Here is a 19,131-nt window from a genome sequence, read left to right as displayed (position 1 = left end):
CCACTCCATACATTTCTTCTTTGGAGCTGTGTTTCCTAGTCTGTAAAAAGAAAGAAGTCTGGCTAGATCAATCAGCCAAGCATTTATTAAGTCCACCCAGTATCAGGCAGTGTGCTAGGTGTAATACTCAAAAGTGAAATTGACTTTGCTCTCAAGGAGCCATATTGGGAAGCTCTGGTCACTGAGGTGCAAATAGAGGTGAGATGAGTGGAAGACCCAGAAATTCCCTCACTCCCAGTTCAGTGCTTCATCTACTGGGCATTCACATCCTCCTGAAGACAAAAGGCAAATAGAAATCTGCAGAAATATTCAGTTTTCCTTATAAAAATGGAAGTTTGACTTCTCGTTGCATTAAAGTCCAGGGCTGCTTCTGATGACACAACCTGTTTATGCAAGATGTCTTAGGGATTTTTTTCTGCAAGTTCAAACAAAACTGAAATGGAAGTTTGTCATTTATGGGAGTGTTCTGGCTTCTCATTTCTCCAAGCTCTGTATGTTCCAACCAATGACATTCACAAATTGACCTTCTAATTTATGTTAATTCCTCAGTTTATCTTTGGTTTTTTAAAACATAATACCAGGAATTTAGATATTCCAGTCCTCCACACAAATGCATAGTTCATTAAAGGAGATGCTAGGCAAAGAAAGGCTTGAGACATTAAGGGACATCTCATGGGTACCTTTGTGTGGACTGGGCTGTGACCTGACATCAGGGAAAAGGTCCTTATAGAGCCTTTGTATCTGGAGGCACTGGGGCCATCTTGTTAGAGGGGATGCGCGCTTGAGTTTGGGAAACTCCCCTCTGCTTACAAAGACACACTGCTCTCTAGGTGTCTTCATATTTGCTATGAAAATAAGCTACTCAAAGAACCGGCAAGATTACATAAGAACATCTGTTTTCCTTTGCTTGTTTGTCTCTCTAGACATTCTTTTTTGCCTAGTCCCCTTTCTTGGACTAGTTTTACTAAATGAAGAAAGCCATCCTTACCAGGGGGAAGAATGCTGTTGAAACCTAAGTAGCTACTAACTCTGAAATCTAAAGTCTGAAGCAGTAACTGCTTAATGGTTCCCTTTGTACTTAACAATGAAAGTCTAAGCGACCTTTTTAAAAAGCAAAACTGGCTGATAGAAAATAAGATATTTTTGACTCCTTATCTGGGCTGCATAAAATCTCTACCTTACTTCAAATCCCAGCTATGCAAGGTCTTTCATGATCCCTCCTGTAATTGGCACACCCTCTTTCCTGAAATTGGGGCAGCTGGTAGAGTACCCGCCCTGCAGTCAGGAGTACTTGACTTCAAATCCAGCCTCAGACACTTACTGGCTGTGTGATCCTGGGCAAGTCACTTAACTCAGTTTCCTCATCTGTAAAATGAGCTGGAGAAGGAAATAGCAAACCACTCCAGTATCTCTGCCAAGAAAACCACAAATGGGGTTAGAGTCGGACATGACTGAACTCTTTTGAAATCATTTTATGCTTACTTTAGATAGACTTTGTCTTACTTGCATACAGGCTTTTGGTATCCACTCCCTAGAACAGAAGCTCCGTGAGGCCAGGAGCTTTTGTGGTTTTGTCTCAGTACCTAGTTCCTGGCACCATGTTGTATGTAATAGATACATAATACATAATAGTACAAGAAAAGCATTTTCAAGAATTAGTTTGAATTAACTGATGCAATTGATTCTCTGCTGTGGTGGCTGTGAGATTCCTACTTAACCACAGAGAAGAGGATTATAGATTGAATTATAGCTCTTGCACTAGAAGGGATCTCAGAGACCATGGAGTCCAATGCCCTCAGTAGGAAGACAGAGGGGATGAAGGGGTGGAGGTCCACCTCTGGCTGCATTAGCACATGGAGGGAAGATTGCTCAGCATAGGCAGCAGACGGATAAGCCAACGTTTAGTCACCAAAGAAAAAGGCTGCAATGTGCTCCAAATGGCAGGAGTCAAAGTATAGACATTTTTCAGCCAATGCCCTAAATAGGGAGATGGGTTTTTCAAGAATGACTACCGCAGGTTCCCTTCACAGTCATTTCTTTGAACTCTTATCCCAGAAGCCTTTTCTAAGTAAAACCAAAATCAGTGGAGGGAAGGGTAAGAACTGTCAATAGCTCTTGCTAGACGATGTAGACAGATGAGTCATATCTACTGGAGCGGGGGGGGGGGGGGGGGGGGGGGGGGGGAAGGGAGGGGTAAAGGGGAGTTGATTGAGCTAAGGATCCAAAAAAAAAAATCCAAACCCCTTTGAAAAGGGGAAGAGAACCAGTATTCATTAAGTGCTTACTGTCAGCCAGGCACTGTGCTAAGTTCTTTACAAATATGATCTAATTTGGACCGGGAGTTGTCAGCGCTCCAGGATGTGACCCTGTGTCCAACATACCTCTCTCGGATCCCTCCTCAGTGCCAGACACAACACCTTACACAGGGAAGATGCTCAGTAATTCAGCTCAATAAGTATTTATTAAATCCCTGTTACGTACAGTAGGCACTGGAGAGACAAAGTGCTTGTGCTCAGAGGGGCTATTGGCAGGCCAACGCTTCCATAGAGAAGCAAGTACTAAAAGGAGTTTCAAGGAGAGAGTTTTAAGAGGGAGAACACACTGACCCCTGGGAAAGGCTTTCTTCAAGTGCTGTGGGTCAGCTGCCATCACTCTTGTCAGCTGTTATAATGAGGAGCATCTGGGATGAGCCATGAAAGCAGCTGGAGCTCGGAGAGGCAAAGGTTGGGAGGGAGAGTTTGGTGGCAGTGTGCAGAAGCATAGATGACCCACGTCATGTATGTCACCCATGTGGGTGACCCACGGAGTTCAGGAAACAGTCATTTGGGTGGAGTTTTAAATGCCAGACTGGGAGGAGTTTGGATTCTAGCCTCAATGCAATCAGTGCCCAAGGAGTGATTCTGTGTCTCTGGGAGTACCTTGGGTCCTAAACTATAATGAGGAATGATGTCTGCTAGAAGAGATTGCACCTGTGCCTTAGGGCCCACCCTGGCAGGCCCCACTGGGCCAACTGAAACCCAGACAAGCTTCCAAAGCCTGATGTAGATTTGGGGCTGTGACTGTGACTTAATGGGAGTGTAGTCAGATTTGTTCTAAATGATCTCATTTTTATTCTTCTCATTTCCAACCCATCATTGCCTATCTAATATGCCAGGCCACAGATTAATATACTTTAATTTCACAGGGAATTAATCAGAATCTAAAATGCCCATTTGAAAACATGAAATTTGAAAAATTAAAATCTCTTCCTTGGGATTGCTTCTATAAACTCCTTTCACAGCCTCCTACGGTGGGTGTTCTGAACGTGGTGAGCACTTAGTGTTGAAGACAAACTAACTGGCAATTGACAGTGACTTAAACATTGGGTAGAGTGTTGGATTTAAGCTGAACCAAGTTCAAATCCTGCCCTGGACAGGTGATTTACCTTTTTTCAGTCTCAGTTTCCTCACCAACAAAATGAGAATAATAATAGTACCTGCCTCACAGAGTTGTTGTGAAGATCAAATGACTTAATGCATTGCAGACATTAAAATGTCATATAAATGTTAGATATTGTTATTATTGCCTTCCAAGGATTTAATGTCCTTTTGGAAAGGGTCCAACTCGATCCAACAAACTCTTATTAGCTGTCTACCATGTCTATAGCCTCTCACTGGTCTAGGGATTGGGCACATAAGGACAAAAATCAAGCATCCTTGTCCTCAAAGAGTTGACTCCCTCCTGGAGGATTTAACACATGAAGAGATCACTATAGGCAGGAAGGGTCATCTAGGTGGTACAGTGCATAAATCGCCGGCCCTGGATTCAAGAGGACCTGAATTCAAACCTGACCTCAGACACTTGACACTTAATAGCTGTGTGACCCTGGGCAAGTCACTTAACCCCATCCGCTGCAGTTTCTCATCTGTAAAATGAGTGGAAGAAGGAAATGGCGAACCACTCCAGTATCTTTGCCAAAAAAACCCACCACCAGAAACAAAGATAATGTGGGCTCTTCTGTGGACCATGAAACATGAAGGACAAATGAACCCATTCAAATGTTTCAAATCATTTGGGTTCTTTGCATTTTCATCGGATAATATATTTAAGGGCTGGGAACTAGCAGCTTCATTTAGGATGGGCAGATAATAGCTAAGGGCACTAGGTAAAGTTCATTTTGCTTATGATTTCACAGCCAGGAAGACAGCTAGTCTTTCCATTAGTCTTCACAGGGACTTTTTTTTCTTCCAGTGAATAAATAAACACATTTTATTGTCCTGGTCCGCACCTGCTCAGTCTGGTTCCTTCTCATCCAACTTCACATTAAAATACAGAGTGCCCTTTGGAACAATAAATCACATCTTTGCATTTCAAGATTCTTTTAAAAATAATTGCAAAATTTTATTTTTCCCAAGTACATAGAAAAAAATATTTAACTTTTGTTTTTTTATAACATTGAGTTCCATTGAGACTCTTGATAGGGTACATTAACCTCACATTTAAAAAAAACTCAGCATTATTGATGACAAACAGCCCCAAACACATGGGATTGTTCATCCTTGTTTTAAGTCATAAATGTAGCACGTTGGGATTTTCATTAAAGACCATTTGGCTGAGTTGTGTGAAATGTGTAGGTGTTAGGTCTAAATGCCGACAGTGTTGTTACCGTGAACGATTTCAAAGGACTCTTTCAACCTCCAGTCACCAACCAGACCATGCAGGCTTATCTGTAGTTTTGCCAGCTGAGACAACTAAACTCAAGCATTTACCGACTCAAGGTTCAAGTTCAAGGTTACGTTGCCTGTACTCCAGCCGAGGACAGTATAAGCGTCTGTAATCACAGGAAAACAGTGGGCACCTCTCCATGGTCTTTGATTCTATCAACCCTCACAAAAGAGGCCACAAACCTTAAATGTCGAGGGGCTGACATTTCAGAGCCAAAGCCTCAAGTGAAAATATATCAGGGGCTGATGCTAGGGAACACGAGACAGTTCTTAGAGTTAATCCTTATGTCTGGATATTCCCCATACAGATGATTCAGACCATCAAGACTTTAATCGAAAATGCCGATTCTGTCTATGAGAAGATAGTGCAGTGTCAGAAGGCAGGTAAGTGCCAGTTTGCTTCTCTTTCTCAAAAATAATAATAAAAACAATCATGATAGGGTTATGATCACTGTTCTGAGCATTTTCCAGAATACTATAGTTTCTTATTTTTTAACTCCACCAAAAGAAATTTCAGATTAAAAAAAAAAGAAAAACTATTTTGCTGCTATTTGGAAGAGAATAGCGGTCCTCTCCTCTCCCCCAAGTTGGCATTCGCAAGTCTTGAACCTGTGAACCAGGATCTCCTGGTCCATATTAAGGAAGGTAGGCTCTGACAGCTTGGCCAAGAATGGCCAAGAACTGAAGGCATATTAAGAACTGGGCAGCGTTGGAACTCTGCAACCTTTACTAATTTCTCACCAAGGTTTTGAAGTTTTGGACACGGTCAGCATCTTTAAATGCTGACGTGATTGACTTCATGTTCACACTTTGCATTCTCATTCTCTGTTGCAGATCTGGAAGACAGATGTGTAGGGAATTTGGAACAATGATCAATAAAGCTGACTTCATTCTTCTATACCACAAACACACCCTCCCCAATTTCCATACTGTAAAAAGTAGGGGCTGGGAGGGCAGGGTGATGTTCTGCTGTCTTTGAGAAGACAGAGGCTTGTTAACTAAGTCTGACTGGTTGCTGGTGGCGCACACCTTTAATCCCCGATGCTAGTGGAGCCTGCGCTTGGTGGATTGCTTGAGTTCAGGAGTTCTGAGCTGCAAGGAAAGCTGAAGTGGACCGGGTGTCCTCACTAAGTCTGGCACAAATGAGGGGAAGCCCTCAGGGAGTGAAGGCTATGGAAGGAGGGCGAACCCGCCCAAGTGGGAAAAACAGAACAGGTCAAAGCTTCTGCAGCAGTCATTTTGGGGACTGGCTTGTGGGCGGGCTGTGTACTTCCAGTCTGGGTAAGGTAGTAGGAACATCCAGTCTCCAAATAAGAACAAAAAAGAATCCCATCATAGGTGCTCTACAATTGTTAGCTATTATTATTAACAACTGAGGATTTCGAGCTATAAAAGGGACTTTTGTTGTTCAGGCATTCAGTCGTGTCTGATTCTTTGTGATCTCATGGACTTGTCCATGGGGTTTTCCTAGTAAAGATACTGAAGTGGCCTGCCAGTGTGTCCCCATTTTGCAGATGAGGAACTGAGGCAAATAGAGGTTAAGTGACTTGCCCAGGGCCACACAGCTCATCAGTGTCTGAAGATGGATTCAAACTCAGGTCTTCCTGACTCCAGGCCCAGCACCCTGTGCACCATTGTGTCATCTAGCTGCCTCCTAGAACATAACTGTCTTCGAATATCTGAAAGGCTGTCACTTGGAAGAAGAATTATATTTGTCCTGTTTGTTCCAAGAGGGCCCAACTAGGAGGAGTGAGTGGGAGGCATGGGGAGGGATCATAGGTAGCTAGAGGATACAGGGGATAATCAATAATTAAAAAAAAACATGTATTAAACACCTACTGTATGCCACACACTACATGAATCACTGGGTCTACAGCCAGGAAGACTTACATTCAAATCCAGCCTCAGACACTTACTAGCTGTGTCACCCTGGACAAGTCACTTAACTGCTTGCCTCAGTTTCCTCATCTGTAAAATGGGGATATTAACACCTACCTCCCTGAATTGTTGTGATGATCTAATGAGATAACATTTGCAAAGAACTTTGTGAACCTTAAACTGCTAAGTAAATAAATATGATAGATCATAATAAACAACAAACACTAGTCATTCTTGTTCTTGTTATTAAATTACAATAAGGCTTGATGTACGGGAAAACTTCCAAACAGTTAGAGTTGGCCTACAGAAGAAGGGGCTTCCTCAGGAGGTTGAGAGCTCTTCTCTCCTTGGAGATTTTTAAGCAAAGACTGGATGACCACAAGCCAGTAAGTACCTTGGTTGAACCAGATTGCCTTTGAAGTCCCTTCTGGCTCTGAAATTCAATAGTTCTGTGATTTCAATATATTCGTCTTCCTTCGTCATGGGTCACACATTGTATTTGGGAAGGCCTCTACAGAAGTTGTTCTATCCCAGATATTGCTACCTAGGACTGTTGGTTACCTGCGGTGCCAGAATTCTTGGGGCTCCCTGACTGGCTGGCTGGCTGGGGAGAGGGGTGCTGTTGAGGAACCGCTTGAGAGATCAGAAAGCATCTTTGGGTTTCACAGTTGCTGCTGCGGGCCTACCGCCTACACCCTTCTGTTATCCTGAGCATTTATTTTAAAATGGCCTGATCTTTTGTTTCTTGTGTATGTAGTTACCGGCAAGGACAGAGAGAGTCATTAGTCATATGAAGAAATGCTAATTTGTGTGAGGGAAAAAAAAAAAAAGGTGGTTCAAAAGGGATTTGCACCAGATTCTTATTTTGATAGGTAACTGTAATTCTATCTGCGAAGCTCTAATCTGGAAATTACAATGACGGAAATGCAAAGCACCCTAGGAGAGAGGATTATTTTTAGACTTCTTTTTAACTTTTAAAAGCCAGTCACCTTACACAAAGGTTGCACAGGTTTAGACTCAGGGTAACTTAGGCTGAGCAAGCAAACTCACGTGTAGTTTAAGACTAATATCCAGCTGGATCAAGAGTAACAGCCATGTCATTGGTCTTTAGAAATGGTGGTATTGATGCTATGAAATACCATCCTCCTTGAGAGCAAGGTCTAGGGGGTTTGCCCCCTTTCTTTATCTCTCTATCCCTTAGCACAGTGCCTAGCAAATAGTGGGCACTTAATAAATGTTTGTTGACACAACTGGTAGAGAAAAGAGATAGGAGACAACATGGCATCAGGTGTTCTGGAAGGAGTTCTACTTTGGGAGTCAAAAGTCCTGGGTTTGAATTATATACTACCTGTAAGACTGTGGACATATCACTTTAAGCTTTTGAGACCTCGGTTTTTCATCTCTAAAATAAGCCAGGTTAGACTACATGGCTTTTAAGGACTCTTTTACCTCTAAATCTTTGACACTATACTTAGCTAAGGTTGCTCCTGGACAGAGTGTGAGGATAAATGTTTAACTCTGGCTCTCAGGGGTTTTTTTTTGGGGGGGTGGGGGTGGGGGCATTGTATGTATGACACACTTTTAAATTTAATCTGCCTAACTTATATTTTCTCCATTGCTTTCTTAAATCAGAGCCATTATTACAACAATAAATCAAACTCCGATCTGTAGCATTTGCCAAATTCCAAGGTGGAAATGCTCACACATAAAATAGAAAAAATTGGCTCTTGCCAGCCTGTTGAAACTGGCTCCAACAGACTCCTGCTCCTGGGCATATAGAGACCCAAGCCAGGAGACTGGAGATTCCAGATGGCGACACTGAGGGAAGAAAGGAAGAAGGTTGGGTTGAGTCGTGATGGAATTTGGGATCTTTTCTAAAAATGTGTGTGCATAAGATCTATGGGTGTAACATCAGGTAGTCAATCAATATCAAGGAAATTATTAACTTAAGGGGCAACTGACTTTGAGAGGAGAGGTTTTGATCTGATGCCCTTAGAGGAACAGGTTGAAATTAGTATAAAAAAAAAAAGACCTAACTTCCTTCATGATAATGGAAGTTAAGAGATATAGAGAAGAAGCACATCTGTGTAATCAACCCCATGGTACCTAGCACTATGCCTTATATCTGGGTTGGGACTATGGGTAGATTTGGAAAGGGAATTAGAAACAACAGGAAATGTCTGTGTGAAAATGAGCCAAACTAAACTCAATGATGATGTAAGTTTTTAATTTGTCACTCACCTAATTGGTATCCAGCTTGTATCCCCAGTAATTAACCAATAAACATTTATTAAGTAACTAGTAGACAATTGAAGATCACAATACTGGACCTAGAGAACTCTGGGCTAGAGATGTGAATTAGAGAATTGTTTGGAGATAATGTCACCCACTTTAGATTGTAAGCCCCTTGAGGGCAGGGATTGTCTTCCTTATTATTCATTGTATCCCCAGTACTTTGTACTGTGGAAGCACTAGTAAATGTTATTAGATTGGATAATAATAGTAGCTAACACATAGCACTTTAAAGTTTCCTAGACACTTCACAAAGGTTCACAAAATCTCATTTGGTCCTCACAACATTCCTAGAGTCAGGAAGACCTGAGTTCAAATATGGCTTCAGTTACTTACTAGCTATATGATTCTGGGCAAGTCACTTAACTCCATTTGCCTCAGTTTCCTAGCAATATAATGAGTTGGAGAAGGAGATGGCAAATCATTCCAGTATCTTTGCCAAGAAAACCCCAAAAGGGGTCACAAAGAGTCGGACATGACAGAAAAACTAAGCAAAGTACTATAATTTCTGCCATTTTACAGGTCAAGTGACTTGCCCATGATCACACAACTATTAAGGACCTGGGGCAGGATTTGAACTCAAGTCTTCCTGGCTCCAGGTCCAGTACTATATACAAAGACCACCAACCTGCCTCTTTGATAATGGAGGAAATCATCTTAGGGGGAGGGGTGGGAGAAGAGTTCTGAAGTTTGAAGAAATGAGAGACACAAAGGAGAAACAGTCAGAGACTAGAGATCCAGGATTCTGCTGTGTCCTGGAGGAAAAGAATGTGAGTTTTGAGAAGGCGTAGGTTCTGTCAGATGCTGCAGAGAAGTCACAGAGAACTGGTGTTAATAACAAGGATGGAATTTCAAAAATGGAAAGGACCCCAGAGATGGACATCCCCAACAAGTGGTCGTCCAGGCTGTGGCTGACACCTCCAGTGGTGGGGAACCTGCTACCTTCTGAAGCAGACTGTACCATTTGGGAAGGGCACAGGTGCTGGGGGCGTTATTTCATATGTGGAACAGAGAGCCACCTCCCTATGGTGCCAGCCCTTTGCTCCTCATCTGTGCTCTGGTCGTTTGATTTAATGACAAGAAGATCATGATTTGGGAAAACCATTCCAGTGGGATGGGGAGAACAACAGCCCAGTTACAGAGAGCTATGGAGGAAGAAGGATGAAGGGGAAACTGAGGCAGTAAGCACAGACCATTCATTGAAGACTTCTCATTGAAAGAATGGAGAAAATAGGACGTGTGAAGATGAAACTGAGCTCAATCTTTACTCTTTTTTAAAAGACCCTGGATGAGTCACCTTTAATTATTCCCATACCTTTTGTGAATACTGGTCCCCTCTTCCTACCTGTTTACTTTTAAACTAAATGGAATTAGGGATAGGAACTAGATCTGTAATTTAATTGATATAGGGAACTCCTAATGAGCATACACCTTCCACCAAGACAGGTTGGCTCCTTCTCTACAACTTATAGGCTGAGAGGGTTGCCTAGAACCCTATGTTAGGGCATATTATTTGCCCAGGGTCGCACAGTCAGACTGAGCTGAGATTTGAAGCTGGATCTTGCTGATGTCAGGACCAGATTGCTCTCTGCTACTCCATGCTGCCTCTCTTTGGGAAATGGGCCAAAAGAATACTTAGTCACATTTGGAGATAGGAAGTTTGACTCACGAGAGGAAGAAGGTGAGAAAATAAACTGATGTGTGAAATAGGGGCTGTGTGTTTTCCACTAATCTGGCCCAGGCTCGACAGTGTCTTTATCCCATTCCTACTAACCCCCCTCTTCCTTTCATATGCTTAAGCCCATTTTTTCACCTACTTCCTTTGAGTTTTTTCAACAACTCAATTAACATTCATGTCATCTGAGCTTATTGAAGAAAGCAGTTGATTCTACTATTACTGTAAGAGTGTTGTGCTTCATTCCACACTTTTTTTTGGAAAAGCTATTCAAAAAACCAATCAGAAATGATTTTTCTACTCCATTTTGGGGAGGGGACCAATTAACCTTCATTCTCCTTCTGATTCCTCTTCTAACTTTTAGAACTTGGCCACCAAACAGATATCTTTCCCACCCCACTCTTGTTCAGCTCCCTTTTGTGGGTTGTCTTCCACCATTAGAATATAATCTCTTTGAGGGCAAGAACAGTCATTTCTTTTTGCTTGTATTTGTAGTCCCAGAACTTAGAGAGAGCAGTGCCTGGCATACAGTAAGTGATTAATAAATGCTTGTCCTGTTGCCTTGCAGCATACTCATTACTATGTCATCAAGATGAACTGCTATTTAAAGGGGTTGTTGGACTAGTCACCCCTTTTGGCTACATGAACCTGTAATCCCAAGATGCCCTTTTTCCACTAGGGAAAAAAAAAAGCTGGACTGGTAGTTTGAAAGAAGGAACCATGTCATCATGTCAAAATATGGCAGGGAAGAAATAAATCCAAGAGAGGGTCAGAGTCCAAACAAAATGTATCAGGTCATCTTAGATTGCTTCATTTTCCTGATACAGTTGGCAGGTGCACATATGTAGAGGATCCCTCTAATTCCTCCAAGCAAAATTCATGTTTGGACCCCATTTTGATTATTTCTGACCCCTGTTGTGTTCATCAGCCTCTGACGTCTTTTTCCACTCTAAATCTGTGATCCTGTTCAATATCAGGTCTATTCTGTTAAAGATTCAAACTTCTGAGTTTCCAGGAAGGCTCGAGACTTACACAGATAACATGGAAGGTGGTCTAGGAGAAGAAAGTGCCACTTTCTGCTAATCTGTCAGAGCCAGTGCTATGGAATTGGTTAATTTCTGGTCTTTGCCTCATCCATCCAGGTTCAACTGATTTTTTTGAGAGATCTGGATTAGCTATTCGGTTGCATGTGAAGCAGGATTTAACAGCTCAAAATCAATCTTAAAATAATCTGGCCTTTGTTGATGCCAAAATTGCTTTGGAAGCCAGCCAAGAAAGAGACTGGAGCTACAAAAAAAAAAAATAGGCCCTTTCCTATTTTCTTTGGCATTATGGTAGTAAACCCCACACAATAGCCCACCCAAACTCTACACAATTTGATCATCTTGGCAAATTGTGTAGGACTCAAAGGTGGCGTCTGTTCTGTAGCAGAGCCTGTTCTCAGAGACGTCCATAGAGTTTTTTGTTTTTATATTTGGAGTAGGGTCAAATTTTCATATATTCAGCATTTTCTCTGAGGTCTTTTCATATTCACCATTTGCAAAGCTTTCCAGTTTATATTTTGTGTCTATTTTTGCATCTATGAAATGTGTGACAAGTGAGATTTTTAGAAAGGCAAAGGAAAATTTTCATTGGGAAAAAAAATGACTTCACATGTATCAAAGTGTGAGGCCAACATGTCTCCTTCCTGAGGTATATTAGTAACTGAGCTCCTAATAGAAATATTTTTGGAAGAGTTGTGCGCTCTCTCTCTCTCTCTCTCTCTCCATATGTGTGCATATATATATATATATACACATATATATGTACATACACATGCATGCACACACATATATATAAATATATAAATTATATACACGTGTATATTATTGTGTATATGTGTGTATATATAATATATTATTTATATATTTATTTAAATTTTATAAATATAAATATATTTAAACAATATTTAGAGTTGATAGAACAAATCCAATGAGAATTTTTGAAAGGTCATTTTGCTCTGTGTTTGGCAAGACTAAACAATTTTTGTTTAAAGACAGAAATAGGGGTAAAATGCAGTTCTGATTGGGTCTTGTTCCCTTTGGGAGCAGAGGTCTCTTCCTTTTGCCTCTGCCAAGTACAATAGGTGACATTTTAATAAACTATGTGGCTTTTGATGCCCAGCGACAGCCTTTGGGGTTTCATGGGAAGCAGAGCATCTCAGGGCAGTAACAGCATCAGCCATCAGGATTCTGAGTACTTACTGCTTGTTACATTCCCTTACAGCAGGTCTCAATTGTAAATAGACTTCAAGTATACTCAGTGGCTGCAATGTGCCTCGTTAATTTAATTATGTCATTTTGAAAAATTTGCAGCTACTCTGCAATGATCAATTTTCATAAAACTTAATATTTCATTTATAAGCTCACAAACAGTCTTGAATTAATGTCATTAATTTCAAACCCTTACCCCGCTCACCTCTCCCAAAAAGAAAACCCTTAAGGTATTGTTTAAAGTACATGGTATTTCTTGATAATTAAAATATATCTATAAAACAAAAACGTACATCTACGAAAAAGACCCAAGTGGTTTAGACTCTTAGATACACAATGGAAAGATATCTTCCCAAATCAAGTTTACTGATTTTGAAAAATTTGAAGTGCTTTCATTTGAATGAGCCTGGTTTAGAAATTTAAGATGGGGGGGGGGGCGGTGGGTGGGAAACTAGGTGTCGCAGTGGATAAAGCGCCGGCCCTGGATTCAGGAAGACCTGAGTTCAAATCCGGCCTCAAACACTTGACAATAGCAGTGTGACCCTGGATAAGTCACTTAACCCTTATTGCCCCACAAAAAAAAAAAAAAGAAATTTAATATGGGGAAGTTAAATGATCTGTCCGGTATCTTTCTCAAATGTTTGATTTTTTTATATGTCACTTTAAGGGGGTGGGTGATGAGTTTTTCAGATCAAATCTGAATGTTAGGACTGAAGGGAACCCTAACCAGCAGGCTGCCCCTCTTGGGAAGAAAGATTTAAAGTTGGGTTGGACCTCAGAGCCATCAAATCCAGCCCCCTTAATTCTACATATGAAAGTAAAGCCCAGGGATGTTAGTGACTTGTCTAAGACCACACAGCTATTAAGGGTCAAAGCTGGGATTTGAACTTATAACCTTTGACTCTTAAGTCCATTGTATTTGCCACTGCCTCTCCTTATTCTTCTGTTTTTGAACTCCCCACCATGACCTGTTCTTCTGCCGTCTGGATAGTTGTAGTGATGGGAATGACAATTGGATAAGGTATTGAACCCAGACCTGGCCTTTGATGCTCACTAGCTACATGGTCATGGGCATGTCACAATCTCCATCTGTAAAATGTAGTTAGTCAATTAGCATTTTAAAGCACTTACTATGTGCCAGGCAGTGTGCTGCAAAAGACAGCCCCTGCCCTCGGGGAGCTTCTAGTCTAATGAAACTGACTGGTCACATGGGACAGGATTATAATTGCTTTGCTAACTTCAAGGCAATTTGGAGCAGAGGACATGAATATCTGCTATTCTTTTTATTCTCAGTTCTGCCATCCAGGGCCTGGAAAGAAGTTAAATGACTGGCCCCAGGTCATGCGGCCAGAGCTGGGATTCAAACCCAGGTCTTCCTGAGTGAGTCTTGTGCTTACTCTCAGGCTGCCTCCTAATGAGATAAGAAAAGTATGTAATTATTTTCTTTAAACAGTTAACTTCAGGGCAACCAGTTATCAGTGTCTGGAAAACTTTAGAAAAATACACATATGTGGAGGGAAATCATTGCTATAATATCCAGAAGGTATTACTATAGAAACAACCACTGAAATATTTTAGTTGAATGGAGGGGGGCAGCTAGGTGGTGCAGTGGATAAAGCACCAGCCTTGGATTCAGGAGGACCTGAGTTCAAATTCAGCCTCAGACACTTGACACTTACTAGCTGTGTGACCCTGGGCAAGTCACTTAACCCCATCCGCTGCAGTTTCTCATCTGTAAAATGAGTGGAAGAAGGAAATGCATCAATGCATCTCATATTATTATTTTAACAACATGACAGTTTGGGTTACATGTCAATAAAATTAATTCTAAATCATCCACCAAAAATCTATTTAGTGCCTACCATATGCAAAGCATTGTGCTTGGTAGACTCTGGTTGAGACTCAGAGTTTAAATATGACAAAGTCTCTGCCCCCATAGAATTTATTTTCTCATGTGTATGTGTGTGTGATGAACCCAATTAACTAAGCTAAAAGTTATTTTATTTTATTTTTGTGGGGCAATGAGGGTTAAGTGACTTGCCCAGGGTCACACAGCTAGTAAGTGTCAAGTGTCTGAGGTCGGATTTGAACTCAGGTCCTCCTGAATCCAGGGCCAGTGCTTTAACCACTGCACTGCCTAGCTGCCCCTACAAGTTATTATAAAATAATAGCTCACAAGCTACCTGAGGTCTGAGGGAGGAATGGAAAGATCAGAGAAGACTTGATGTCATGGTTGATGAGTTGGGTGTCATGGTAGGTGAGCTTCAAAAGATAGATGGGAATTCAGTAAACCAAGAAGTGGAAAGGAAGGTATTCCAGGCATAGAGGACAGTGTGCACAAAGACCACTGAAGAAGAGCATACGTGGAAGAAAGTGATGGGATAAAGCCGGAAAGATTGGGGGGAGCTAGTTATGGAGCGTGTTTAATGCCAGCCCTAGGAGTCTGACCTCACTCAGTGGGCACGAGGGAATCTCTATAGGGTGTAGAGGAGTGACACAGCCACATCTATGACCAAGGAACATTTGTCTGACAAGAGCCTGAAGAATGCACTGGTGGTGAAGTGAAAGGAGAAACAGGAATAATTCTTCTTGTTCTTAAGTCATGGCTGAGTCTTCATGATCCCATGGACCATAGCACACCAGGCCCTTTTACCCTCCACTATCTCTTGAAGTCTGTCTAAACTCACGTTCTTTGTTTCCGTGACACCATCCCTTAATCTCATCCTCTGCCATCCCCTTCTCCTTTTGCCTTCAATCTTTCCCAACATCAGGGTCTTTTCCATTGAGTCCTGGCTTCCTGTGATATGGCTAAAGTATTTAAGCTTCACATTCAGCATTTGACCTTCCAGTGAATAGTCTGAATTCATTTCCTTAAGTAAGGAATACTTGGGGGAGACAATTATAACAGTCCATGCTGGTAGTAATGAGGGCATGGAATAACATGGTGGCAGAGGCAGAGAGAGATGGAAATGCATATCAGCAATGTTGGGTACGTAAAATTAATAAGACTTGTAAATTCATTGTCTATGAAAGGGGAGAGAGGATGGATTGTCCCACGGAAAGAAATGGTGCCTCTTTAAGAAAAGCCATTGTATTTTCAAGGAGAACACTACATCTTCCTTTTCCAGGGGAATGTCGATTGAATTGCTTTGTAAACCTTGAAATCAGAAATTATTCTTTTGCCAGCCAAGGTTTTTAAGGTACCAAATCTCCAAATCTCTAGCTACAGATTTCTAGGGGAGCTACCATTTTACATGCTGGGATCTGAATATTCCCCACAATGCTTAGCACAATGATCTATGAATAAGGAGTGCCAGACCAATGGTGTTTACTGATCAGTGACTTCAGGTGTCAAGCGATACCTTAATTTATCTAAAATTGCACTAATTCCCTTCTCTAAGGCTGTAGATGCTAGTTCTGGAAGCAAGGTTTTATTCCATTAAACTCTCAGGAGAAGTAAAATCCTAGGTAATATTTAAGCTGAATGATAGACACCGGGGGAGGAACCAGGACATATGAGTTGCATTTCTGACTCATCTGTTAATTAGCCATATGACCTTGGGCAAGTCATTCCCTTCTGTAAGGGTTAGTTTCCTGTAAAAAAGTTCATCAGTAAAGTCAGTTAATTGGACTAAATGGTTTTTAAAAGTCCTTCATATACCTGCAGTTTTGGGGAATCTAAATCCCACTTTTGAAATGCATCTTCCCCATCAGATTTCCTGTTCAACCCCTATTAATAAAAGCGAGACAAGTTAAATGGAGTAAACTTGGTAGACTAAGGTCAATAACATGAACAGTTTCTAAACAATTTCTCTGTAGAATCTGCCTTCTTAAATACTTGAAATGATCTGTGATTTCATCCATGTGGTATTTCCTCTAGCAGAAATTCATCTTCTCCATGTGGGTCTTGAGGGATTATGGTGGCTGAGACCCCATGGCCAGGTGATGAGTCACTTGCCTTGTCTAAGGGAAGCCGGGGCAGGTAACAGACAAGCAATAGGAGAGCATGGCAAACAGTCATATGTCAGGGAGACCAAAGGTCAGAAGGGGACAAGGGGACAAGGAATGCTAATGATAACCAAAAGAATGGTTTTTTAAGTGAAGTTGAGAAAAAGAGGAGGCTTGAGGAAGGGTCAGGAGTACTTCTTGGGAAGGAAGGGGTGATAACAAATGGGCAGCAGAGAAAAGAAAGCACTTCTCAAATCTTACTCAATTTCTCAACTCCTAGGACACTTAATGGGTTTCTTCACAGGATTCTCATGGAGGGTCATCAGCCCAATCCTCATAGGTGCCAATGAAAGGAGCTATAGCTGTAAAAAGGACATAGGTGGCAGCATGGAAATGTGGTGGATAGATGTGACTCTGAGTTACTTAGTCTCTATTTTCCCCCTCCTCCCCCTTTTTTGTGGGGCAGTGAGGGTTAAGTGACTTGCCCAGGGTCACACAACTAGTAAATGTCAAGTGTCTGAGGCCAGATTTAAATTCAGGCCCTCCTGAATCCAGGGCCAGTGCTTTATCCACTGTGCCATCTAGCTGCCCCCCAGTTACTTAGTCTCTCACAGCCTTGTCTTCCTCATCTGTAAAATGGGGAAGATAATAGGTTAACCCTCACAGGGTTGTGAGGATCAAATGAGGTAATATATGCAAAGCATTTTGCAAACTTTAAAATTCTATATAAAGGATGTATACATATACATATCTCCTTTATACATACATACACATACATATTTAGCTTTATGCATGACTGGGGGTATTTCTAGGCAGGTCCAATAAATGTGCTGTTATGAAGAATCTCTCACAACTCTTCTTGGCATCTTTATGAGAATATGAATAAAGACATACATGTGTATTTCTATCAACACATTGGAGTGTCTGTGTGCATATACACACATATAATTTATATGTCATATATGATATATACATACACATCATGTGTGTGTTATAGATATACAGGTATAGAAATGTGTGTAGTTGGTTTCTTTCATCACAGCCAGCACAGACAGGGATAGACACCAACTACAGTCACCAAATACCAAGCATAGCCCTAGGGGATCACTTGTTTCAAGACTAGTACCAGAAAGTGGTCATTATCAGTTCCATGTTGACCTGGAATGCTGAGCTTTGTGGAGCCTCAGGGAGCTATGCTCAGTCCTGTCCTGCCTAACTTGTTTTATGAAGGATGAGATTTGCAATCATATGTCCTACATCTGGCACTGTGTCCAGCACATTAATCAATACTTGTTGATTGTTTGATTTATGATAGCCAGGATCCTAAAAGACCTGGCACTCTATAGAACATTGGGATGGATCGAATGAGATGAAATTGATTTGGGTTAAATGTAAAATCTTTCTTAGGTTCAAAAACTCAACCTCCCAAGTTCAAGATAAAGGAGGCAAGGCACAGGCAGCAGTTGGAAGGTGAGGCTAGGCAACACTTCCTCTGAGCAAATACTCCACGGTTTTCCTAGGCTGCGGGATAAACATTAGTCAATAGTACAACAAAATTATAGAGTAGCTGAAAAAATCCCCAACCCTAAACTAAACCAATCTCAGAGTGAATTAAGAGAAATGGAATATCCATAGGAAGGGAAGTGACAGTTCCACTGTATGTGATGAAGCCACATCTATATCATTTTTCATTTCTGGTGCCATATTTTTGGTAGGACATTGATAAAAGCTAGAACTCTTCTCTATCTTTACCTACTCTCTGAAGGATTGTCCTTCCCTTTCAAGGCTAAACCTTTGTCACTGGCCTCATCCCATCCCTCTTCTCCAGAAAGAACACCATTAATCATCTCTTTTCTCTCTTGTATATTTAGTTCCCCTCCCCATTTTCTCCAGTGGGTTTTGCCCTTCTGCCAGTAAGGACACTCATATCTCCCCTAACCTGAAAAAAAAAGTCTTTCATCTTTCTACCTCCCTTCTGCTACTACCATTTCTTTGTTCCTCTTTTCACTGAGAAATAACGTCTAAATTACAATGATTATCAAAGCATGACTTGGAAAATGAAAGATCATTTTTTAAAGCATGATTTCATAGAGTGAGCTGTAAGTTAATAGAATATTATGGAAAATGATAGGGAAATTATATCAGACTAAGCTATGGTATGTAATTTTTTAAAATTGTGTACAGAAGAGCAAGCCCTAAATAGATTGGCAGTGTGGTATAATGGAAATAGCCTTGTACTTGGAGCCAGAAAACAGGGGGTTCCCTTATTCCCTCTGACTTCGGGCAAATCACTTAATTCATCAGAGCCTCAGTTTTCTCATCTTTAAAATAAACAGAATTGGATGAGATGTTCTATAAATCCTATGGTCCAAAAAAAGGACCA

General features: G+C 41.2%; 1 protein-coding gene across 2 annotated transcripts in view; it reads left to right on the top strand.

Annotated features, from left to right (window-relative positions):
- Window positions 1–19,131, top strand: part of PLCL2 (phospholipase C like 2) — a 235,879-nt gene that overhangs the window by 178,159 nt on the left and 38,589 nt on the right. For both annotated transcript variants that reach the window (XM_043966908.1, XM_043966910.1), the window contains exon 5: window positions 5,012–5,087. In XM_043966908.1, the coding sequence (XP_043822843.1) occupies window positions 5,012–5,087 (76 nt within the window). The remainder of the gene's footprint in view (window positions 1–5,011; window positions 5,088–19,131) is intronic.

Source organism: Dromiciops gliroides, chromosome 5 (genome assembly GCF_019393635.1).
Source record: "Dromiciops gliroides isolate mDroGli1 chromosome 5, mDroGli1.pri, whole genome shotgun sequence".
Taxonomy (NCBI): Eukaryota; Metazoa; Chordata; class Mammalia; order Microbiotheria; family Microbiotheriidae; genus Dromiciops; species Dromiciops gliroides.
The sequence above is the reverse complement of the archived record's forward strand: the minus strand, read 5'-3'. Positions and strand labels throughout refer to the sequence as shown.